This window comes from Patella vulgata, chromosome 5, assembly GCF_932274485.2.
Source record: "Patella vulgata chromosome 5, xgPatVulg1.2, whole genome shotgun sequence".
Classification (NCBI taxonomy): domain Eukaryota; kingdom Metazoa; phylum Mollusca; class Gastropoda; family Patellidae; genus Patella; species Patella vulgata.
Window position 1 is genome coordinate 76243622 of NC_065883.2, and position 27723 is coordinate 76271344.

General features: G+C 35.3%; 1 protein-coding gene across 1 annotated transcript in view; it reads left to right on the top strand.

The window, feature by feature from the left end:
- LOC126820392 (TATA box-binding protein-associated factor RNA polymerase I subunit A) overlaps positions 1 to 27723 on the top strand; it is a 37385-nt gene that overhangs the window by 2001 nt on the left and 7661 nt on the right. Inside the window, exons 3-8 of the mRNA XM_050548308.2 lie at positions 528 to 697; positions 1860 to 1924; positions 3279 to 3387; positions 4429 to 4606; positions 7628 to 7749; positions 9048 to 9200. Of these exons, the coding sequence (XP_050404265.1) occupies positions 528 to 697; positions 1860 to 1924; positions 3279 to 3387; positions 4429 to 4606; positions 7628 to 7749; positions 9048 to 9200 (797 nt within the window). The remainder of the gene's footprint in view (positions 1 to 527; positions 698 to 1859; positions 1925 to 3278; positions 3388 to 4428; positions 4607 to 7627; positions 7750 to 9047; positions 9201 to 27723) is intronic.

Genomic DNA, 27723 nt, shown 5'->3' on the forward strand with positions numbered 1-27723 from the left:
ATGTTAGTCTCAAAATGAAAGATTCCCAGCTTGTACGTGACAAGGAGTAGGGTCGCCTGTCCAGCCACGTGGGTTTTCTCCGGATCCTCTGGTTTCCTCCCACTGCTGAACCCCCTACGTGCAAGCGAATTATTGAAATAAAATTAAACCATATGTTAGTCTCGAAATGACCTAGTTTGTGTCGAGTGGATGTTAAACCCCATTTCTCTCTCTCTCTCTCTATGGATTTGAAGTAATTCCTACACGTTTATCTGGAGTTACCAACAGTTGATTCATGTACAAAGATTGTAGTAAAAATAGTTTCAATATTTTCCCTTGGTTGATTTGCAAAAATATATTCTATAGGTTGATTTGTAAAAGATATTATGTTCATTTCCATTGGCTGATTTGTAAAAAATATTATATTCATTATCATTGGTTAATTTGTAAAATATCATATCCATTTTAATTGGTTGATTTGTAAAAATATCTTCATTTTAATTGGTGATTTGAAGAATATCACTTTAATTTTAATTGGTTGATTTCAGCTGCTGACAGTTTAGAAAATGTGAAACATGATCCACGAATGTGTAAAATGTCAGTAAATATCATGTCGTTGTTACGGCAATGTGTTTTAACACATCGATGGTCGGAGTCGGTACAACTTCTACAACCTCTATCAGAAGAAATTTATACAACATTGTCTCCTGTCTGGAAAGTAGGTTTACCAAATATTTTATCATATTAAAAATACAAATACCTAGTTCCGTTAGGACGGTCTCTGATCGCACCCTATCTGCTGATCATTCCTATCCATCCCTATAGCTGTAATATGAAAATACCGCTCTTCCCCATCGCTGTTCTTAAGCTATTTTGGAATCCTAACCTTCTATTTTTCACTGTGATTCTTAATTTTCTGCCACAAGGGATCACTTTTCACCATATCTGACGCAAAAGTCTACTTGAAAATGGTGTGGAATTATTATAAATTTATGTTAGATGTGGCAAGAAATAATTCCTTTTGGCGAACAAAGAAGAATCATTTTGAAAATTAATTGTTAAGGGAACGTATAGGACTAGTCAGTGTGGGGTGTTGGTGGGTGGGAGGTGGGGTGGCCAATTCGTCTAAGGCATGCACTTTAGATCACAAGGTCTGTCATTGAATCAAGTGACTATGTTTTGATTCCCTGTAGTACGTGACAAGGAGTAGAGTCGCCTGTTCAACCTCTTGGTTTCCTCCCATTGCTAAAAACCTTAACCCGCAAGCAAATTATTGAAATGAAATGGCCTAGTTTGTGTCAAGTAGAGGTTAAACCCCAATTCTCTTTCTTTCACCCCCTATAACTTATACATGGTTATCCAGACACATTTGAATATTATGGAATTTGGAGACATACAACCGAAACTATATGGAACTAAAAGTTCACATTTCTACATGTCCACAAATGTTTCATTACCTGACAATCTTACTATAATTTATGATATTTGGGGGTCACGGTGGCTAAGTGGGTAAGACCCTGGCTCGTTAGCCTGGAGACCGGGTGTTCGATCCCTGCATTGGCCGAGAAAGTACATCCAGATTTTCCAGCATGGTTCCCCCCTTGTCAGTGATGCAGGATGGAGAGCTTGACAAGGACAGCTGTCTGGTCGTTTGGATGGGACGAAAAACCGAGGTCCCGTGTTTACATAGGCATGCACGTAAAAGATCCCTTGACAGTTGGAATTCGATATAAGAGTAGGCCGTAGTGCCGCTGCCCGGGCAAAATTTCACTCATAGCACACTGTATGGCGATGCCTGTCTTCATTAGCTCGATTCGGAGCAGAACAGTAGGACGTTCAACCCATTTCATTTCATTTCATTTTTATATTGATATTTACAGGTGAGTATGGAAGTGATGTTAAAGAGTCCAGATCAGTATCAAGATATAGTAGAAAAAATGGTCAGGTAAGCACTCTCTAATTTATACATTAGAGAAGATTTAGATAAAGAGCTGACAGTTTTCGCTATAATAGTTAAAAGGGAAGTTAGATAATGAAAAAGGAATATGTTGAAAATTTCAGTCAAATAACTTGATTCTGAGCGGATTTATTGTCATTTGCAGATCAATGTAGTCTTGATTGTCATTGCTACCGTTGTTACAATAATAAACAAAGTCTTGATTATCCATTTTTAAATTAAATCATTAACTGCCAATTGTATTTAAATCTATTGAAAATCAAAACCATCTGAAGTTCTAGAAAGTTGTTGATGGGGGTGGCTTGTAAATAAATGTCTAATTAATGATTTATATAACATTTCAGGCCAAAAGAAAGATCTGCAATTGACAGATTTAGCTCTTTAATATAGACAGGACAGAACTGTTACCACTGAACATTTGAGGAAGGGGGGGGGGGTTACATCAAGGCTCTACATGGCGACTAAATCACTCGCCATGGCGACCAAATATATTTTCTGGCTAGTTAAAATTTTCACTTGAGTCGCCAGCTGGCGACTGAAAGATTTTTTTCTCGTTTTAAAATAATTACAAAGTTTTTTTTTACAAAATTGAATTTGTTTATTCAGCGCTTCGTAAAACCGGAACTTACTAGGGAAAATAACTCCAATTTAACGACAATATTTACGACATTCATATATTTTCTTACCATGTGCCGAAAATCGTTCTAACTTCTAACTTACGGCAATGTATACAAAATGTCTGACTACGCATGTTGTTGACCCATTTTTCTAACCCATAGATTAAAGTTATTCCCTATATATTAATAAAATGATTAAAAACAAAATCTTTTAAGCTCTTTCTTTAAAAAAAAGGAAGATTCCTCTCAGACACAGATTAAAAAAAACAACGCGTAATATCTAGTAGTGATTTACGTTACAGACTACAGTTAATAGCATTGTAATTTCTGGCTACTAAAATTTTGGTTCTGGCTAGTAAATTTTTAGCATTTAGTAGCCAATGAAGACTAAATTTTCCATGCCCATATTGACCCTTGGGTTACATTAGTCAACATCAGTGTTGCTATTTCAAAAAATTTGCTTGTCAGACATTTTTACCGAAAATAAAAGGGACATAAATCTTATTATTATTAAGTAGACGGATTCAGACCACAATTAAAGATCACATGTCAATAAAATATACAAATTCATATGTAATAAAAATAGATTGGGTGTGTGTGTGTGTGTGTGTGTGGGGGGCAAGATAAAGACGAGAGAAATGTTTTAGTAATGTGGTCCAATATAAACATCCCAGTAACTTGTTTTCTATATAACTGTGTCATGTTGTTATATTTGATTATTTCAGGAGATTAAGTCACTGTGCATATGATCTAGATAGACATGAAATAGTGTTAGATTATCTACTGTATCTATTATCACATGGTCAGTATAAAAATATACAAGATCTACCTGGAGTAAGTCCATATTCTCTCTTTAATATATCTAATTACAAAATCCTTCTAAACACACCTGGAAATAACGGTTTTATATGTACCTGACAAAATGTCATGAGCTAATGAAATAGTATCTGACATTTTCAACTTAGAGCCGGACATGTATTAATAATTTCAATAAAAAAGACAAATCAGTGCCAGAAAAAATAACAGGCACCTGGGCCCTTATTCACGAAAACTTAAACTAAGATACAATCAAAATTTTAAGAAATACTGCAATTCGATTGGCTAACCAATATATAAATTGGATATATGCAAATTGATTTTACTGGTCAGCCAATCGAATTGCAGTATTTCTTAAAATTTTGATTGTATCTTAGTTTAAGTTTTCGTGAATAAGGGCCCAGAGGTTTTGTGCCTGATATTGTCTGTGACAGGTGCCTTATTCCCAGACTTGTTTCTAAATCGCTTACTGCCAGACAGGGATCTTAAGATTCCAATGTTTGAAAGAGCTTTTTGATAAGAACAGACCACTGTGGTATCACATGGTAACAGAATATTAAATCTTGAAGTCTTACTTCAAGGCAGGGATCTTAAGAGGTTGATGTTTGAAAAAGTTGATGAAACAAAGAAAAGGCGACTTTTGGCTGATTTACAAAGGGTTAATCATTGTTATATTATTGTGGTCATCATCAATAATATTCTGTATAGTTGTTCGGATGGGACAAAAAATCGAGATCCCTTGTACACAGTAAAGAACCCCTGGCAGTTTGAATTCGATATAAGAGTAGGCCGTAGTGCCCCTGTCTGGGCCAATCTTCCCTCATTTTATGGTGTATGCCCGTCTTCACTTGCCCAGTTGAAGTAGGACGTTAAACACCATATCATTTCATTTTCATTTCATTTCCTCTTTTCGTTTCAAAATCTAATTTGCAAGACAAAATAAGTTTTCATATCTAAACTTATAAAAGAGAATCGAGATTAAAAATGAAATATTGACTACCAAATGCATGATCGACTTGTAAAATATTTAATTAATATATGGTCAATTTGTTTTGGTAGGTTAAAGAGAACATTCGATCAACTATAACAGAAAGAATTAGTGAAGTAAAGAATCTATATTCAGCCTATGCTGGTTTGATGTGGTATGGTGAATGGTTGAGATTGAAGGATGAGTACGATAGACAGAAAGATGGTAGTCCAGACACGGATATAAATACACTGTCATCATCTTTTATTGGTAGGTACATTAATTAAATACACAGGACTGTATTCTTTTATAGGTACACACTTTAATCAGATACACAGGACTGGATTCTTTTATTGGTACACACTTTAATTAAATACACAGAACTGTATTCTTTTATTGGTACACACTTTAATCAGATACACAGGACTGTATTCTTTTATTGGTACACACTTTAATCAGATACACAGGACCGGATTCTTTTATTGGTACACACTTTAATCAAATACACAGTACTGGATTCTTTTATTGGTACACACTTTAATCAAATACACAGTACTGGATTCTTTTATTGGTACACACTTTAATCAAATACACAGTACTGGATTCTTTTATTGGTACACACTTTAATCAAATACACAGGACCGGATTCTTTTATTGGTACACACTTTAATCAAATACACAGTACTGGATTCTTTTAAACGGGTCTAGGACAACTGCCGGAGGACAACTGCCATTTGGACAACTGCCGAGCATTTTAGTATTTATTTATTTTTTTTATTATAACTGCTGATTTTATTGCCAGTGATATTTTTTGTTCTTTTTGGTATAGTTTATTAAATGAGGCAACAGTTATAAATTATACTTACAAAAATATATATATGTAATCATTATAAAAACATAACTGTTATTCTTATTGCCAATGATTTCATGGGATTTTTTTTAAGTTTATTAATTGATGGATGAGCACAATACATGTTATCATTATAAAAACATAACTTAACAGCACAGAGCAAGGGCTTCCACTTCAAAATTTTCCCAGCCGGTCATTTTTCACTTGGAGAAAGTGGTGCTATTTTTAGCTCATAATAAGATGCCATGAAACAGCATGATATTGAAATGTTGATCGGGTTTAATTGGGTCAAGGACAGTCACACAGAGCGTGTACATTGTGCGTAAGTTCAACAGTCGCCATGTGTTGGACTATTTATTGCACAAAATATCCACCTGTGATAACTTTGTGTCGGTGAAATAAAATGAAATGAAATGGTGTTTAACGTCCTACTGTGCTCCGAACTGGGCTAATGAAAACGGGCATACGCCACACAGTGTTCTATGAGGGGAAATTGTGCCCGGACACCGGCACTATGGCCTACTCTTATATCGAAGGGATCTTTCACGTGCATGCCTATGTGTACACGGACCCTCGGTTTTTCGTCCCATCCGAACGACTAGACAGCTGTCCTTGTCAGGCCCTCCGTCCTGCATCACTGACAAGGGGGAACCATGCCGGATGAACTTTCTCGGCCAATGCAGGGATCGAACATCTGACCTCCAGGCTAGCGAGCCAGCGTCTTACCCACTTAGCCAGTGTGTCCCCCTTGTGTCAGTGAGTGCTATTATAGATAGTCAGTCAATCACTTCTGAACCTGTGTGATACTAATAAAGAATATTTAATTATTAAGTATTGGTTATTTTTAACAAAAAGGACAGAAAAACAAATAATATCATTGGCAGTTGTCCCGCCGGCAGTTGTCTTGTCGGCAATTGTCCTGCTCCAGGTTTAAACAGTATTTATTTCGAAAATATTGTACAAAATATTGTATTTTTTTTTACAAAGTAGTGGGACGGTGTGTATACTTACTATAATAAAACATGTGTTGTGTTATTGTTGATGTGGGGGGGTTGGATGGCTGAATGGTTACCGTGCGTGCGCTGTATCATAAAGTCTGTCATTGAGCCGACTGGCGTGGTTTCGAATCCCCGGTTGTACGTAAGGCTGGGAATCGATATGAAATTTCAATATCGATTATCGGCAAGAATTTGTCAACGATTATCGATAATAATCGATTATCTTTTTTCGGAAAAATCCGAACTTTACCGACCTGTTATTTGTGTTGATCGAGTTACAGTAGTGTTATTATCCTAGTCTAATACTGTGCCGATGTACGTAAAAAAATCAATTAATGTAAAATAATTAGTTGCTAAATGTAGGACTAACTTGATTCATTTGATCCTTTTTTTATCTCCGATAAATACAAAGACATTACATGGTTTCTCTTTGCAAGTGACTGGCGATCACACAGTGTTACTACTAATAGAATAAAATAAAATAGAAGGCGTCTATTGATTGGACAATAAAAAAATAATTACGGGCTTTCAAAGTAGAATTTTTATGATTGGTTAATTTAGATGAAAACCAAAGTAGAATTCTTTCACGAAATTACGAGAGATATAGATATTTTCCCTTGAAGTCAAAAACATGTTTTGTATGGGCTGTATCTGACATGATTTAGTAATAAAAGCGGAGTTGATCATTAACAATACAATTAGTTTTATTGTGAAAGCAGATGATTTCTCTACAAATCAACCAAGAACAAAGAAGGGAGATAATTCTAATTTTACTATATATCACGTGCGATTGTCATTGTTCACAAAGTGCGTGACCTATTTTAGTTTCAACTAGTAATAACAACAAAAACAACGAAAATATTAAAATAATGTATTTAATCTTAAAGTTTAGTTTTTTACAATAATATATATTTAAAATGTGGTAGTTTGTAAGCAGAGGGGGGAAATAGTTGTGTTGACGTTGTGTATTCATTCATTCGTCTGCTAATGCCAGACTACGGCAAGTTCAGTCATGTGAAAGTGACCGTAACTTGCCGTCAGAAGGTAAATATACCGATAATCGATATTTGAATTTCAATATCGATTATCGTATCGCTAAATAACTTCTACCGATTATCGATTATATCGATATTTTTGCACAGCCTTAGTTGTACTGGGCAAGGAGTAGAGTCGCCTGTCTAACCTCGTGGGTTTTCTCCGGGTCCTCCGGTTTCCCCCCACTGCTAAAGACCCCTACGTGCAAGCGAATTATGTAAATAAAATCAAACCATATGTTAGTACCGAAATGACCTAGTTTGTGTCGAGTGGACGTTAAACCCCATTTCTCTCTCTCTCTCCCTATTGTTGATGTCCTTACTGATAAAACAAATACTGGTAAGAATTATCCAATGGAGCAATTGGACGTGTGCATCTAGGTGTCACAGTGATTCCTTGCCATTTCAGGCAACCAAACAAGCAACTTAAGATCTAAAATGGACAATTTAGCCCACAGAATCAGTGAATTATGGATTGGTTTAGTGGATAAAACAGGAGTATGGGATATCTTCCTTTATAAACTCATTGAAGTAAGTCTTAGTGCCATATGATTAGAAGCGGGAGGTGGGGGTCACTGGCTGGATTGTCCTCCGGTTTCCTCCCACTGTTAAAAACCCCTATCTGCTAGACAATTATTAGAATAGAATTTACAATATCGTCGGTGGGGAGTCGAAAGGTCGTATCTGGGTTTTGCAAAATTGTCCAGGACAGCCAAAATTCTTAAGAATCAAAATGTCTTATAAAGACATTAAGACAAAATGTCATCTGTAAAACGTCATATATCACGATCAACATCTGGTACAGAAATATTGAGTGAAAGCTAGTTATTTGCAATTTTATACAACAAAGACGTATCTCAGGAAAAAATTCACCTTTACCTGCTTCAATTTCATAGATTTCACACAGTAGAGGCTCAACAATAATTAAAATAATACTTATTTAACCATAAAACAATACTGGCTATATTTGGTTAGACGTAAAGTTGATTTTTACAAGGAAATGCAACATTTTCGCTCTTTTGGGTTTTTTTTAACACCCCATGTACGACATTTTGAAACAATATCTATAAAACCTCTTTTTATTGGCTTAGAAATACAACAACCAGATGAAAAGATATAGAAGAGAATTCTTATTCCAAAGAAGCAAATCGGTGAAGCTTCTAAAATATGCCAGATACGACTTTTTGACTCACCATGGACGATATGTTAGATGTCAAATAACATGGTTTGTGTCGAATGGACACTAACCTCCCTCTCTCTTGTCTGTTTTTAATAATATTTATAATGTTTGTCTGACTTAATAATGCAATAATGCAAGTAATTATGTCAACATATCCTTTCCATAAGTATAACCCGAGCCCGAACGTCAATATTACCTGCAACAGGTAAATTTCAACATTAGTAATTTCTGCCGTTCTCCGTGGGTAGTCGTAACTTTCCGTCAATAAGCAATCCGTGACGTCATTTTAGTCCTTCTGCACATAGAAATATAGACTAGAATATGAGCAGAAGGACTAAAATGACGTCACATTTACGGAAAGTTACGACTACCTACGGAGAATGGCGGAAATTGCTAACGTTGAAATTTACCTGTTGCAGGTAATATTGACATTCGGGTTTGTGTTATACTTATGGAAAGGATATGTTGACATAATTACTTGCATTATTTAAAAAATTTATGAACCTTTTCCGGTGACCTTTTAGTTCAAAATGTCGGTATTAGTTCATTCCAGGCCTGTTTGTAAGGCCTGAAGAATGTACGTGTATATTTACCCAGATTGACCAGAATGCATAAGCTTTATAAATATGATTTATTTATTTTTGATCAGGTTTATGAAGAACAGGGGAAGCTGGAAGAAGCAGAAGATATTTTAAAGAAATATAAAGAAAAGAATGATATGAATATCAGTATTTATAAACAGATGTACTATTTCTATGTACGGCATCAATATCCTCAAGTAGATATTATAAACAGTTTAAAGGTTTGTTAATATCCTACAATATAAACAGTTTAAAGATTTGTTACAACAGTTTAAAGGTTTGTTAATATCCTTCAATATAAACAGTTTAAAGATTTGTTACAACAGTTTAAAGGTTTGTTAATATCCTTCAATATAAACAGTTTAAAGGTTTGTTAATATCTTACAATATAAACAGTTTAAAGATTTGTTAATATCCTTCAATATAAACAGTTTAAAGATTTGTTAATATCCTTCAATATAAACAGTTTAAAGATTTGTTAATATCCTACAATATAAACAGTTTAAAGATTTGTTAATATACTACAATATAAACAGTTTAAAGGTTTGTTAATATCCTTCAATATAAACAGTTTAAAGGTTTGTTAATATCCTTCAATATAAACAGTTTAAAGATTTGTTAATATACTAAAATATAAACAGTTTAAAGGTTTGTTAATATCCTTCAATATAAACAGTTTAAAGGTTTGTTACTATCCTACAATATAAACAGTTTAAAGGTTTGTTAATATCCTTCAATATAAACAGTTTAAAGGTTTGTTAATATCTTACAATATAAACAGTTTAAAGATTTGTTAATATCCTTCAATATAAACAGTTTAAAGGTTTGTTAATATACTACAATATAAACAGTTTAAAGGTTTGTTAATATCCTACAATATCATCTGGTTTTTTTCGACGTGGTTTCCCCTTGTCAGTGGTGCAGGACTGAGGGCCAGACGAGGACAGCTGTCCAATCGTTCGGATGGTACAAAAAACCAAGGTCCCGTGTATACATTGACATACACATAAAGATCCTTTGGTAGTTGGAATTTGATAAAAGAGTAGGTCATTGTGCTTCTGACTGGGCAAAATTTCCCTCATAGCACACTGTATATGCGTATATCTGTCTTCATTAGCCCAGTCGGAGCAAAACAGTAGGACCTTAAAACCCCATTTCATTTCATTTTGTTTTTATATAGCCTGAATATTTTTATGTCCATCAAAGTCACCTATGGGACTACCCTTGCAAACCAGTCAGGTCTGTAGCCTATGGAGTTGATGAGGCCATCAAAAATATAAAAAGATAGATTAGTAATTGTATGAGTGGAGACTGTTGTCAAAATTGGTTAGGGATGCTGAAAGTACCCAAGTTGGTAGGTTAAAGTTGCCATTTCATATTTTTAAGTTATATTTTTAAAATTTATTAAAATAAAGCCTTAAAATAGATGGTATCTATAAACAGTCCTACCTTGTTAAAGAATAATCCTATTAATCCTATAATTCACTATTGCCAGTTGAGAAATTGGCAAAAATATCATTTTGAACTTCAAATTCAAACGTTTCAAGATAGCTATTCCATGCGGGGAATAGAAAAACAAGGGAGGTAATTGTGTTATTATTTCCGGGGTCAAAGGATTTTTAAGAGGGAGAATAATACCTATGATCGTATAATAGTGAGTTGACAACCTATTGAGCAAAAGACATAGAAATAATTATGTTTTGACTTTCTTAGAAAATGTGTCGTGTATTTTGTACACGGTGAACAGTCCATATGCTGATTACACTATTTTGCCTATACCGTTTTTTTAGGACTTCGAATTTTGTCTAATGGTTTGGATTGTTCGTACTTGGTTTTATTTTATTTATTATCGCTTTAAAGGAACTATAGCGAATCACTTACTGACTAACTAGTAGGTACTGGCTTCGGTCCTGGCCCCAAGTTCACAAAGCATTCTCATACTTAAGTTAAGAATTTTGAACGCGGGGCCTGGTCGAGAAAGTTGTTTGAGATTTTCCTTTTTGGTTTTTGCTTGTTAATGGCTCAGGGCCTGACAAGGAACAACATCCAGTCCCTCTGGTGGAGTCTGCGAAGGGCAGGTGGCTACACCACCATCCAGGCAAAATTTCTCATCCTCACACACAACATGTCATATGTCCATCTTCATTATCCCGATTTGTGAAGAAAGAGTAGGATGCTAAACCCCATTTTATTTCATTTTTATACGCCCAAAACTAACAGACAAAATGGCCGCCGTTCGTTCTCAAATAGCCTAAAAATATTGTATATCAAGGTTGTGGACCCTATAGAGGTCTCAATTTTTATCCGATTTTGTTGAAAATTGAAATGTAAGTTTATAACCCAACGATCTTGGTTCCTTTTGATATTTGCGCATATCGGACCGTAACTTCCTGAATTATGGCTCCTGATTGTACGAAAAATTGCATTTTTAGCTTCAGTACTGCAGAAATTTGCAACACGTTTTAACATCCCATCTTTCCCCTCCCTTTTTTGGGATGGGCTGAACAGGAATATGGTAGTTTCAGGGCTCCCAAAACTAGTTAATGTTCTTGCGTAATTTGGGGTCCCCTTTTAATCATGAATTTACGTTGTTTTTGATGAATTGCTAAGGTTGCCGCAAGTTAGATGTGCAGAAGCTAGAAACACCAAGATATACTCTATAAAGCACAATTTACAGGCAGTTTTTTTCTAAAGAAATTTTGCGCCCCCCCCCCCCCAGCCGCCAGGGGTATCATTAGGACCGACAGGTTCATCATTTTTGCCTGTTTTTTTTTTTTGTCTGTCTGTGGTTACTATCGGTCTAGATGATACCATGGACGGACCAGGGGCCCAAGGTCCATGGGATCCGATGGGATTTTCTTCTCAAAGGCGCAAAATATCTTTTCAAAAACTGACTGAAAATGATGCTTTCTATCATATGTCGTGATGTTTTCAGCCTATGCATAAATTCTATGTTTGACAATCTTATCGGAAATTAATTTTTGAGCCCCATATTGAATTCAGTAACTCTGACGACTTTATTTTTCAAGGGATATCCAAAAGAACAAAAATCGCCATATTGGATTATATTTTCATAGTTTTAAATTTACCTCATCTGGGCTATTCATTATTAGTTTTGTGGATAGAAATTGAACTCTGCACCCTTAAAACCCTTAGCCTATAGGCTATAAGACATATTGTACATGTCATATCTAACGGAAGTAAAAAAAATTAATGACGATTAATTAAAATTCCGACGTTTGGGATTTCATTTCTGCCATCATGGATTCTTGAATTTTATTTTTGAGATCAGAATTGAACCCAGCGACACCGAAAACCATATAAATGACATATCCAATAGGAAAAATTTTTTCTTTAAATTCAGAGACATCGAAAACCTTATAGCTAAAAGTCATCTTACGAAGTAGCTATCATAAAAATACATTTTTTGAGGGGGTTTCTTTTGATCCAATTCTTTATTTCAGCACATTTCGCCTCTTATCACCATTTGTGTTTGAAGAATTTAACAAAACAGTTATTCTCCCACCACTAAAACACACTGAATTATGTTAATTACGTCATTTCGCCATGGCCGAATTTGAGTATGGTGTTGTCTGATACATGTTTCATTGTATAATACTATGGGGTCTATTTACTGTAGAGGTTACCTAAGTTCTGTAGAGGTGTTCTGTAGAGGTGTCATCGTTAGCTAGTACCACTGGCAACAAGAAATAGGCTAACAAGAATGTGTCTGGTAATGTGTAATGTGTCTGGTAAAGTCGGGCAATGACATCATAGTCTGATAATCCAAATATGTGTTAGAATCGTGGTGCCCAATTCAATGTTCAAAAGTATCCCAATGACTTTATTGGTGGTTGTGTCTGTGTAGGCTAATATATGCAAAGTCGTTGTTCATTTTGTAAATGTATGAGTGTCAAAGATTCTGATGGAACTTGTAAAAATCCCTTTTGAATGCTGTCAACGAATTTTTTTATTGTTATACCATTGTAATTAATTTTGAAGTGTGGGGGTTTTTTTTTTACATTTTAGAGCTTTTTTTCGTGTTGTCACTTAAAAATTGGGTATTGAGTTTTCGTGAAAAATTAATAAAAGTTTAATAAATATATTTTTCACTTTAGTTCACACATGCAGCTTCATTCTGACTTTTATTTCCTAGATATTGAAAGAAAACTATAGCAGGTAGGATAAAATTGAAATAACGTCAGAGAAGGGGGGTTGGGTGGCTGAATGGTTAGCAAGCGAATTATTGAAATAAAATTAAACCATGTGTTAGTCCCGAAATGACCTAGTTTGTGTCGAGTGGACGTTAAACCCATTTCTCTCTCGCTCTCTCTCTCCGTTTGCGAGACAAGCGCGACCAAGTACTGACTTAATTAATCACGATACTTAAGTACAATAACCTGTATCCCGCGGAACTTTTTACCCATACCAGAACCGAGTGGGAGTTCTCCAGAGAGAGAGAGAGAAATGGGGTTTAATGTCCACTTGACACAAACTAGGTCATTTCGGGACTAACATATGGTTTAATTTTATTTCAATAATTCGCTTGTGCGTAGGGGTCTTTAGCAGTGGGAGGAAACCGGATGACCCGGAGAAAACCCACGAGGTTGGACAGGCGACCCTACTCCTTGTCACGTACAACCAGGGTTTCAAAACCACACCAGTCGACTCAATGACAGACTTTATGATACAGCGTGCGTGAGTTCTCCAAGTTGGTAAGTGAGTACTTTACATGAACATGAAATGGGGGTTAACGTCCTACTGTTCTGTTCCGACTCAGCTAATGAAGATGGGCATACGCCATAGAATTTTCTATGAGAGCAAATTTTTAATCCAGATTTATTCAGAAGAATAGTGTATTATAAAATTGGACCAACAGAATAACACAATTTGCAATAATAAATGAAAAAAATAACATATAAAAATGGAAATCCCTGCGATTTAAAATAAAAACAACAATAGAATAAGACAGAATAGTTATCCCCTTCCTAGGGTTCAATACTAAATCAAGTCCATAAAAGCCTCGAACTCACTCAATATGAACAAGCGCGGTTTTTATGGACGGTTGAACTAATACCTGGCTAAATAATGGAATTTTCTGTTCAGTTACGTTTTTTCTCCACAATTTTCTGAAGTGCCTTTGCCTTCATGTTCAGAATTTCGGTTCTCTCTTTCGGTTCTCTCTTTCGCATATTCTTTACAGAATTCATCAAATTGATATTTTTCCATTGCTTCACTTGGTGATTTTCTCCAAGTTAAAACATGATCCGCCATAACTGGTGACCTTTTCCTCAATTCTTTGGCCACTTCTTCAATGTCTGAGTTCATGGTGCTGATGTAGTCCTTATCGTAGAATCTAAATGGAAATTTATCTATGCGATGTGCAATACCTTCCGTATCATATAGGGCACAATTTATATTTTTAGTCGAAAATCCTAAAAACAGTAAAAGTTCCCTTAATTTATTTTCTTTGTTCTGTAATAATTCGTCATAAAATAAAACAAACAGATCTCCTTTAAATTGAAGCCAATCAATATAAAATGTCTTCCACTCATCTCTTCCTGGGAATGTTCTATAATCTGAAAGAAAATATACCACTCTCTCTGAACATATAGGTGTCCGATATAGAGTTAAATTTGGGGGATCACGTGGCTAAGTGGGTAAGACGCAAGCTCGCTAGCCTGGAGGTCGGGTGTTCGATCCCTGCATTGGCCGAGAAAGTCCATCCAGATTTTCCGGCGTGGTTCTCCCTTGTCAGTGATGCAGGATGGAGGGGCTGACAAGGAAAGCTGTCTAGTCGTTCGGATGGGACAGAAAACCGAGGTCCCGTGTACACATTGGCGTGCATGTAAAAGATCCCTTGGCAGTTGGAATTTGATATAAGAGTATGGTGTATGCCCGTCTTCATTAGCCCAGGTTACGAGCAGAACAGTAGGACGTTAAACTCCATTTCATTTCATTTAGAGCTAAATCTGCCTATTGCAGGTCATATTTCTGGCTTCAAAAGTTATGTAATCAACTTTCCAGGCCGTCGGATGGCTTTGGTTTTGAATGGATTAGAGCCTTCTCGCCATTTAATAATTTAACCATGAAATGGATAATTGATTTTGTTTTTGTCTAATTGTTACATGATCCACTTTTAATTAGACCATGCAATAATAATATCTGGTAAAAGTAATAACTAATTCCCTTTGTTAGATTCTGACATATATCCTACGTGTATACTTACGTGTACAGAAACATTTTTTATCCGTAATATTAGTGTGACTATTGGTCATCTTCAGATTGAACCAAGACCAGTGTGCTTCAAATGGATTTCTCATTAACAGAACAGCACGTTCAAAAGCTATCTTATCCTTTTTGGATCCATGAGTTTTTATAACTATAACCAAGCCATTTTTAACACCTGCCCCAACATAACCATTTTTGAAAATGAACGGATCTTTATATCGTGATCCGGTATATATACCTGAAAAATGATGGACAATGTTAGGTTCTTTATACAGTTCCTTTTTCCGGCGTGGTTCCCCCTTGTCAGGGGCCTGACAAGGACAGCTGTCTAGTCATTCGGATGAGACGAAAAACCGAGGTCCCGTGTACACATTGGCGTGCACGTAAAAGATCCCTTGACAGTTGGAATTCGATATAAGAGTAGGCCGTAGTGCCGCTGTCCGGGCAAAATTTCCCTCATAGCACACTGTATGGCGTATGCCCGTCTTCATTAGCCCAGTTTGGAGCAAAACAGTAGGACGTTAAACCCCATTTCATTTCATTTATACAGTTCCCTTGTGTATATACCTGAAGGCTGAAACATATATGGTATTATATTGATGGGAAGGGGTTATAGAACGGGATTGGATTATTTCAGCACTCGGTCCACCAAGAACTTTACAGATAAACAAAATGTTCCTTAAAGGGACAATAACACTCTTGCTGGCTTGACAGCTCCAAAAAATAAAAAATAGCCTTATTCTAAGTACTAGATGTGTTAGTGTCCTACCTGTTGTGTAAATTATCCATTAAGTCCTATTTTACTTGTCCAGAGGGTTCAAAAATATTTTTAAATCCAAGTCACATTTGAAAAGCTTTACGTCAGTCTTTTCAAATCATTTAGTTGAATTTTTCCAATTTTTTAAATTAAGTGTGTTAAGATGAAATTTGTATTATCAATTAATTGAAATATTCTAAAATAGTACAATTTGTTGACCAGAATAAAGATTGGGACATATTATTCAGTTACAACAAGAGTGGTATTGAGCCTTTAAAATCACTGGAAATGCATCATCAATGGACCCTGCTTATAGATCAAAGCAGGTATATCCTCTGGGGAGCCGCGTAGTAGACGCGGTGAGTAAGACATTGTCTCACTAACCAGAAGCTCTCCGGTTCGCTCCTGGGCATTGGCAGAGAAAGTTACTTAGAATATTCCGGCGTGGCTTCCCCTCATCAGCGGCGCAGGCCACTATCCTGTAGAACCAGATTACAACTGAGCAGATTAGCAGCTAATTGAATATTTTGACGCTCAAAATCAGACAGTAGTAATATCAGCACTCAAATTTTTGACTTCACGTTGTCTGTTTGCATGGACTTCACCACGGATTTTGATATCGCATAAATATTGTTTCGCATTGTGGTTTTTTTTTCAGCCTAAAACTCAGAAAAGTCGCGTTCTTCTTAATGTGTTTACACTTCATCTTTATATTTTGGGCGCTATCGCTCCTAATTTGTGGATCTTTTACTTTATCTACCTGTCTAAAGAAAACATTTGTATGACATATTGATATAAAATTAAATCAACGTCTTGAAAACACTATTAAATATGTTTCAAAACACCATTATTATTTTTTTATCTCTTTTCCATTAAGAATTTTCATATGGCAAACTTCCCTCAATACACACCGTGTGTTTGTTCAATTAGGAAAGGGCAAATTAGCAGGGGCTATTAGTATAAAATCAGTGTAATACGCACCTGTAGATTTTTGAAGTAAATGTCTTGTCCAAGTGTTTCCTGAACCAGGGTAGCTAGCCAGAGCTGTTACAGGTAACGGTGTTTTGGCAAATCCTAGCTTAGGACAATTCTTAGGCTTTTCAATGATGTTGGAATATGACGTAACGCTTCTCGGGTGTAGTTTATAAACACCATAGATACAGTAAATAAGTAGAATTAGTCCAGCAATCACTAATGTTCTGTTCGACCTTCGTTTGGTCAACAAAGTTCTGAAAACCGCCATATATGTGAGATATATTTAATAATTGCTGAAATTAAAGCAAAACGGTTGACCATAAGAGAAGATTCCATAGATTCCACGCTTAGGCTTGAGGAGTCACTAGAAAAGGTCAAGATTGAAGTGCGTGTTGTTTTATCATTTGGAATCTTAAAATACACGATGATGGGCCTAAATGCACATATTAAAGGTACATTATGGGAGATTAGATAAAGAGCTGGCAGTTCTCACTATAATAGTTAAAAACTAAATAATATAAAGGGAATTTGCTGAAAATTATAGCTAAATTGACCCACTCTGATCCGAGATTTTAGCGATTGAATTTTCAGCCTAGCCTCGGACATCATTACTAAAGTCGGTATGATAAAAAAAAACCATGGTCTTGATTATCCAGTTCATAATTAAATCATGAATGGAAGTCGAGTAGCAAATCGGAACCTAATCCAATAAACATCGTAGGCTAGCGATGACATCGAGAGTTGATTATGGTCTGGATAGGTTAATTAATGTCTAATTAATAATTTACATAACATTTCAGGCCTAAAGAAAGACCTGCAATAGGCAGATTTAGCTCTTGCATAATGTATGTTTAAGGTAATATAAATTTATATAAAGTGATTTAGGCCATGCTACCGTTTTTTTATTATTATTTTGTCGTTTGTGAATCAGCAATGTCTTGTATGATATGGTTTTCTTTATTCATTACAAATGATCACTGTGTCTTTAAAGTAAAATACTTATAAAGTTTCCTAATATGTTTATAACAGTAATTATTCTTGGACAATTTTGCGTAAATACTATTTGTGGATGGGTTAACCATCCGTCAAATCAAGTTCATTTGACATTTCTTAGTGGGCTGAATTACAGCAGGTTACTTTTAGATTCCATTCAGTCATTAGAAGTGAGAAACGTGATTGTACCCATGGGCGTCGCACACAAAAAAAAAATTTACATAGTAGGCCCTAACTCCTATTTATTTACAAGAATTATTAGGATTAGTTGAGATTCTATCTGTATAAAACCTGTACATATCCCAATATGTTGGTGTGATGTTTTAGTTTAACCCCGTAAAATATTGTCACACATTTTATATAATTTTATATACGCCCCCCCCCCCCCCAATATATATTTCATGGCTACGGTTCTGATTGTACCTTAAAATGAAAAAAAGAAATTGACTGTACCTTGATAGTGTGTTGGCTTGTGTTTCACGATACAGTTGAATGATAAGATATAATGTGTGCTACATACATAGATATTATTATATCAAACAATGTATGAATGTGGTAACATGTGTTGATTTCTACACTGTAAAGGGGGGTTGGATGGCTGAATGGTTAGCACATCCGCGCTGTACCATTAAGTCTGTCATTGAGTCAACTGGCGTGGTTTCGAATCCCCGGTTGTACGTGGCAAGGTGTAGGGTCGCCTGTCCAACCTCGTAGGTTTTCTCTGGGTCCTCCAGTTTCCTCCCACTGCTGAAGACCCCTATGCTCAAGCGAATTATTGAAATAAAATTAAATCATATGTTAGTCCCGAAATGACCTAGTTTGTGTCGAGTGGATGTTAAACCCCATTTCTCTCTCTCTCTCCTTCTACACTGTAAAAAAAAATTGTATGTGGCCGAATTCCGTAGTTTAACCTTTTTTTCTGTTAATCGATGGCTTTTTTTGGATAAATTGTGTTAAAAGTATATGAATTATTCCTTCAAATTACGTGTTTTATGTATTTCTATTTAATATTCAGTTTTAAACAGGAAATTTCCGTGAAATTTACGGATAAAATGTTTTATTCCCTTCTAGAATGGGCCTTAATTCTGTTATTTTACGGAATAACAGGTGGGATGACTAGGAATTTCCGTGAAATTTAGGGATAAAATGTTTTATTCCATTCTATAATGGACTTAATTCTGTTATTTTACGGGATAAACGATGTAATGGCCAGGAATTTACGATTTATTTCTGTTTGCAAATGCAACGATTAGTAACCGTATACATACGAGCGTATATAATCATTCCTAATAATTATCATGTTATAGTATTCATTTCATTTTGTTAACCATACAGTGGCTGATTAGGACACGCAAAATAAATATCATTTTTACAGCCCACCCAAAGCTGTAGTGATGGAACGGATACCCCCCTCCCCCCCCCCCACACACACACACACACTCACACTCTATCCCATGCTCATCACCACCACTATATATAATCCCGTTATATTTACCCCCTTCCAAGTGGGGAGTATATCGCATGTTATTACGGGATAAATATAACTGGAAATATTTAGAGCTTCCCTGTGGATCTTAAGAGATGTCGGGATACCTCTCCGGCCAGTTTTCCCAACAAAACGTCGGAAACACATCGGAAAAAAAATTCAGGGCAAGCTTTGAAATTTTGCGCAGTTCTCCGGAGGCCTCGTGATGGTTCCACATGGCTCCTGCCCACCGGGTAACCTGTTCTCTGTTCGGCTGTTTGGGATCATCAACTTCCATCGGTAGTATATCGCAGTGAATTAAATGCCCAGTAGGACCTAAGCATAAGTGCCGACGATATGCCACCATGCTAGAGACAGAACTCCTGACATGAATATTCAACCGATGATGTTGATTATCGACGAAGGTAACCCGGAGCCTTCCTGATTATTTGGAGCCATCCCTGATGATTCACGGCAATTGCTCGGGGGGGGGGGGCATTCCCAGAAGTTTTGTGACCATAGTCGAAGCATCAGTGCACATTCACCAGATCACCCGGATGCTTAATAAGTTCTCTATTTCTCATGGGACTACTCCATTTCTTTGTGCAAAAACATCGGGAGCCATCGGGAGAAAATTTGTTTATTTTCATATCGCCTATGATGGTAATCTCTCCAAAATCTAATGAAATCTGGCTTAAAAGTTTGCCATGATTTCTTTTATAGGACCTATGAACAACACGCACAAACTAGTGTATAAATGACCTTGAACATGTGCAATTACTGATATGATTGGTCCCTTAAACCAAATGATGCAATAGGTAAATTTCGAATCATATGTATTACATGATATTCTTATTCCCACAAAACCAGCTAATGTTTACCAAATTATAACTCTTTTTTTATGTAATCATCTGTCACTCATTCGCTAACTTGATTTAAGTACAAATAATACATATATGTGAATCTAATAACTTGCCAAAGATATTAATTAATACAATATAATGCTATCATTAATTTCAAGAGCAAAAATTCTACAAAAAGTGTTACAATGTTCCATAAACGGGAACTTCGTTTCAAGTAAATATCTTGAAAATGTAAGTTAGTATCAGAAAAATTCAAGTTAATTTCAAGTTAGTATTTAGAAATTCAAGTTAGTAGTTTAAAAGTTTATGTTAATATCTTAAAAGTTTAAGTTAATATCTTAAAAGTTTAAGTTTGTTTAAGTTAATATCAGAGTTTATGTTAATATCTTTAAAGTTTATGTTAATATCTTAAAAGTTTAAGTTAATATCTTAAAAGTTTAAGTTAATATCTTAAAAGTTTAAGTTAATATCTCAAAAGTTTAAGTTAATATCTTAAAAGTTTAAGTTCGTTTAAGTTATAGTCAGAGTTTATGTTAATATCTTTAAAGTTTATGTTAATATCTTAAAATTTTTTAAGTTCTTAAAAGTTTAAAGTAGCTAAGTCTCTAACTCAATATCATCAAAAATCTTCGACATTGAAAACACAAATTATTTGTCAATTCAAATCAACATTGGTCTTGTGATCTTACAGGGAAAAGATAGGCTTCTGATATCCAATATTCAAGACAAATTAATCATTTTACCATTGGTACACGAATCGTCTACCATAATGCGTTTCAGCGCCATTTGTAACAGGGGACTTGAAAAACGAGGCTAGGCATATTCCACAAGTCATGTCAAACGGTGACGCTATATTTTTATCTGGAGAGCATGCCCAATAAATACTATCGTCGTAGAATGGAATAACCAGACGCTAGAGATTGAAATTCGATTGAGAATACTGGCGTATTTCGCCGAACCTAACTGATTAGAAATTACAGTAAAAACAGAAACGATTGAATGTAAATCAGTTTATATACATTCATATTACATTACTGTATGCGTTGCTACTCATTTGTGTCAATTTCTAGATCCCAAATATTAGCGACTTAGCTCCTTTAAGTTAAAATTTAGAGATGACTTCCTATGTACAAACTGTATGATGTGATGATATATTTGGGCTAAAAACATATTCAAACTAATTAATCTATCAAATATTTGCTTCAAATCCCCCTCAAAACACTGTGTACGGGAGGAAGTGCCCCAAGATTTAAAAATCTATTTTAGAAGCCATGTTTGTCACGTTACTTGATTGAGGGAGGGTCCATTTCAGAACGTATTTGTCGTTACTTACTGGTTTGGTTTAAACATATTTTATTGCAAATAATTAACAAAGGGATTAGGACAATTTATAACAAGAGCATCGCTAACGCAGCAATATACGTCCACATTCCTGTTTTGTTTGATATGGTCCAGTTTGCATTGAGGGTCTGTGAAATAAAACTGGGTTGTAGGACTGCTATCAGTTTAACACTTCGTTCACATTAACAGAACACAATTTTTATTTTAAAACAATCGATGTCTTTATTCCAAAAAAATGACGTTTCGAATAGGTATGCAAAGTTTCAAAAGAATCTGTTAAGAATTGCGGTCTGTAGGCAAAACACAAGACACACAAACATTAGGTGTGGCTCTGTCCCAAGGGGTCGAGCATGCACCAAAAATAATAATAGAGGTCGGCCTTAGGATTAAGGAATAAGTATAAAAAGTAGCCTTAGGCTATAAGGAATAAGTATAAAAAAGTTTTCAAGATGATCGATTAAGAAATGCGGTCTGCAAGTGACACACAGACATAAAAAAAGAAAATGGGCGTAGCTCTGCCCCTGGGGGTTGGGTATTCACCACAAATAATAGGGATGTTCCTTAGGATAGAAGGAATATGTATGCTAGGTTTCAAGGTGATACGATAAGAAATGCGATCTGTAAATATAAGGGATGGGCGTGGCTCTGCCCCTGGCGGTCGGGCATGCACCAAAAACAATAGGGATCATCGTTAGGGTATAAGCAATTCATATGAAATTTTTTCAAGACGATTGATTAAGAATTGTGGCCTGTAGGTGACACACAGACATAAAAAGAAAAGGAAATGGGCGTGGCTCTGCCCCTGGAGGTAAAAAAACAATAGGGATCATCGTTAGGGTATAAGCAATTCATATGAAAAAATTTAAAGACGATTGATTAAGAATTGTGGCCTGTAGGCGACACACAGACATAAAAAAGAAAATGGGCGTGGCTTTGCCCCTGGGGGTTGGGCATGCACCCAAAACGATAGGGATGTTCCTTAGGGTACAAAGAATAAGTATGCAAAGTTTCAAGATGATACGTTAAGAAATGTGGCCTGTAGACGACAAACAAACAAATACAAAAAATGGGGGTGGCTCTGCCCCGGGGAGGCGAGCATGCACTAAAAACAATAGGGATCATCCTTAGGGTATAAGGAATAAGTATGTAAAGTTGATACGTTAAGAAATGCGGTCTGTAGATGACAAACAAATAAATAAATATAAGGAATGGGCGTGGTTCTGCCCCTGGGGGTCGGGCATGCACCAAAAACAATAGGGATCATACTTAGGGTATAAGCAATTCATATGAAAATTTTTCAAGACGATTGAATAAGAATTGTGGCCTATAGGCGACACACAGACATAAAAAGAAAAGAAAAAGTTCGTGGCTCTGCCCCTGGGGTCGGGCATGCACCCCAAACGATAGGGATGTTCCTTGGGGTACAAAGAATAAGTATGCATAGTTTCAAGATGATACGTTAAGAAATGCGGTCTGTAGATGACTAACAAATAAATAAATATAAGGAATGGGCGTGGCTCTGCCCCTGGGGGTCGGGCATGCACCAAAAACAATAGGGGTCATACTTAGGGTATAAGGAATAAGTATACCAAGTTTGAAGAAAATCCAGTAAGAATTGCGCCCTGTAGGCGACACAAAGACACACGAAAAGAAAATGGGAAATGGGCGTGGCTCTGCCCCTGGGGGTTGGGCATGTACCCCAAACGATAGGGATGTTCCTTAGGGTACAAAGAATGTGTATGCAAGATTATAAGTTAAGAAATGTGGCCTGTAGACGACAAACAAACAAATACTAGAAATGGGCGTGGCTCTGCCCCTGGGGGTCGGGCATGCACCAAAAACAATAGGGATCTTCCTTGGGGTATAAGGAATAAGTATACCAAGTTTGAAGAAAATCCAGTAAGAATTGCGCCCTGTAGGCGACACAAAGACACACGAAAAGAAAATGGGCGTGGCTCTGCCCCTGGGGGTTGGGCATGCACCTCAAACGATAGGGATGTTCCTTAGGGTACAAAGAATGTGTATGCAAAGTTTCAAGATTATTAGTTAAGAAATGTGGCCTGTAGACGACAAACAAACAAATACTAGAAATGGGCGTTGCTCTGCCCCGGGGGGTCGGGCATGCACCAAAAACAATAGGGATCTTCCTTGGGGTATAAGGAATAAGTATACCAAGTTTGAAGAAAATCCATGAAGAATTGCGCCCTGTAGGCGAACCACAGACACACACACACACACACATACATACATACACACACACACACACACACACAGACAGGGGCGACGGCATAATACGTTCACATTATGAATGTGGACGTATAAAAATTATGAAGCTTTTTCCAGGGAATAGAATAATATAATATTATATAATATGTGATGGAATAACAAACATTAACATACAGTAGATACAGCTATATACAATATATACATGTACGTATAATTATCTATCATCTACGTAATGTTGTGGTATATAAAAGAAAAGTTAGATCGTTATCATCTTACTTAATCAAGCATCTAATATAAACTATAATCATAAATATGTGTGTATCTAAACAATATTATAAATATGAGTGAGTGATTGTAAGGATGTATATTAATCAATAAAGAATTAAAACCAAGCTTATAATTTACTATTAAAACGTTTTCTGCTGGAAATATAACGTTGAACGACAAGAAATAAAACTGGGCTCCCATTTAGTAAGATATGTAATTATTCATCAGAGGGCAGACTATTAAGATAATTAATATCGGACATTAGCACATCTCTTTGAGCGGTATAAATGGAACATTTAAAAAAGTAATGGTATATATTTTCCACTGACATTTTACAAGAAGATAGATGTGTCAATAATGTTTGATTAAAATAGGTCATTATTAAGGCTACTAGTCATTTTCCTGAGACAGTGTATATCCCCCCCCCCCCTCCCGCATTGTCTCTATCGTGATTTTGGCGTATATACATACACATTGAGTTTTTTAAACAGAAATTCAACACCTCGTTTGACATCAATTTTCATTATGAATTAATACAATGACATTGTGATTCAATTTCATGGATGCAAAGCATTAATTGTGATATCACATAATATAATGTCTAAATCATTATCTCGTGCTTTGAGTGCCATCCTGTCCCAAATCTGACGATAAAGGATAAAGCACACGGCCGAGAAACCTTTCTCATAAAAAGTGTTGATTTACAAAAAAAAAAATTTATGTAGCTGAGAGGGGGGGTGGGGGGATGGGGTGGGGGGTTTATGGGGGTTCAACCCCCCAAACCCCCCCTCTGTATCGGCCCCTGATCCTGTGACAATTCTTGCTGCCTTTAGCTGAAATAATTCTAATTTATAAATATTGAAATTTGCACAGGAATCCCGAAATTTGCATGCATATTCTAAAACAGGTCTAATAAAGCATTTATATAACTTATTTAAGGAGGATTGTGATAAAATATATTTTACTTTTCTTAAGTAAAATAATTTTAAAGAGGCTTGTTTTAGCATATTATCGATTTGTATCACTTTGAAAAAGTACCCCTAGATGTTTATGATAATATGAATTAACTAGAAAGGTTTTATGAAATTTAATATTTAATGGATAGCAAATGCTTTTGTTTGTAAATATAAGTAAGGATGTTTTTTTTAGGATTAAAATTAATCAACCATTTCTTTGACCATGTATACAAGATATCTAGATCTGAATTTAAGTTTTTTTCAATGTTGATGATAGATATATATCACTTGAAATTAGAGATGTGTCGTCATCAAATAATCTAGACATGCTTATTAGACCTTCATATATGTCATTTATATAGATAAGAAAAAGCAGGGGACCAAGTACAGAACCTTGTGGGATCCCGGCATTGGGAAATGTAATACACGAATGACAGTTTTCAAGTATGACTTGTTGTTTTCTATTTGTTATGTAATCGGAAAATAGCTCAAATAAATCACCTTTAATTCCATAATTAGACATTTTATGAAGTAAACCGTTATGGGAAAGGCTTTCGAAATATCACAAAATATTATTGCTGTAATTTGTTTATCTAACGCGGTACATATACTAGTATACATGTACATCTCAATAATTTGGTGCGATGTGGAAAAGCCGGGTAGAAATCCTGACTGAAATTTATATATTAAATTATTATTTAATAAAAAGTCTAAAATATGTTGATAGATAATTCTTTCAAATAGTTTTGAAACACTGTTCTTCAGAGAAATTGGCCTATAATTTTTTAAGTCTGTTTGGTTATCTTTTTTGTGCAGAGGAATTACTTGCGCTGATTTCCAATTGCTTACTTACTATCAAATTAAATATCTTATTAAGTGGGAGACATATACTTTGGCAAGTTGATTTTAAAAATAGATTATTAATATTACCAGGTCCGTTTGCTTTCGAAGTGTTCAATTTATTAGGGTTTCACACTGCGTAGCCAGTGTGAAACACTATTGTTTTTGTTCGGATTATTATTCTTATTCTTATTATTATTATTATTATTATTTTTCCATTTGAGCATATCTCAGAAACTACTTGTCGGATCGATTCGATGTTTTCGGTTTTACTGGGAAAGTGGGTTTAATGAATATTTTTATGTGGTATTTTACTTAGGGTTAAAGAGTCATCTGATTTGACCAAAAATGGCAACATTTTTTGCCACCGTATTTTTCCTTGGCCCCCATTGGCTAATTCAGTTTTTCAGTCCTGGAATAATTATTTATTGTTCGATTTGTATAAAACAAAGTTCATATGCTCCGTGGTCCAAAATGTCATTTTTTTTGTTACCGGTACATTTTCCTCTCGATAGCGGAAGTGACGTAAATTTAGCAAAAACTGCAAATTTGACAGTTCAGTACCACTTTTTGAAAGCAAATATTATTTGTTTCAAATCTGGTATGACTGAAAGGGTGTGCCCTGTTAAGGCGCAAAAATCATCGCGCTCAGTTTTTTAAAATTTTTATTTTGTTTTCGGATCATTTCGATTTAAAGGCGAAAAAAGGTGAAAAAATGAGCTATTCAAAACCCATTCAGGCTTTTCATATTTTAATATATTTTTTCGAAACTTTCATAAACTAGTAGCAATAATCCATACGAAGAGAATGTATGTGAAAATTAGTTTGTAATATGAGCAGTTGCCGAGAAATGGGCAATTTTGCATGAGTCACCCTTTACTCTTGCCTGTGAAAGAGTCAATTATTATTCGATTTTCATAAAAGTGACACCATTTGATGCGTAATGTCAATTTTAACAAGGTCAAACCAATTTAACATTTTCTATGTCACCGGAAATGACGTAATTTGGGCAAAAATTGTATTTATTGTCTTCAAAACCAGTATTTTATTCAAATAAGTGGTATTTGTTATGTGTTTAAAATTTTGATATTTGATCCCAATCAACCAATAGAATGAACCCATACAACCATATAGGTATCACAAAATGGTTTCTAACTTGTTCAGTTGCGGAGAAAGAGACGATTTTCAACAGGTAACTTTTCAAAGTTTTTGGTCCATAAAAGTGTTAATTATTATTCGATTTTCTTAAAATTTTCACCGTGTGATACCTAATGCCATTTACAATTTCATACAAGTAATCTAACACTTTTACTGTCACCGGAAGTAATGTCATTTTGGCAAAAACTGTATTTTTAGCCTTCAAATGAGTCTAATTTGTAATGTTTTTAAAATTATGATATTTGATTCCAATCAACAAATAGATTTAACTTAATGCCGCACACTTCTAATATTAAGTTGACAAATAGACAGATTATCATGATTTTGAATGTTAAATGGACCTGGATAAGAGTGAATACCTTGAGTCAAGAGAAGGTAGTATAATGATATTAAAGGGACAATAACACTCTTGCTGGCTTGAAAGCCCCAGAAAATAAATAAACTCTCTATCTAAGTACTAGATGTTTAAGTTTCCTACCTGTTGTGTAAATTATCCATTACATCTTATTTTACTTGTTCAGAGGGTTCGAAAATATTTTTAAATCGAAGTTTCATTTGAAAAGGTTTACGTTAGACGTTTCAAACCATTATGTTGAATTTTTCAAAATTTTTAAATAAGGTGTGTTAAGATGAAATTTGTATCATCAATTAATTGAAATATTGTAAAATAGT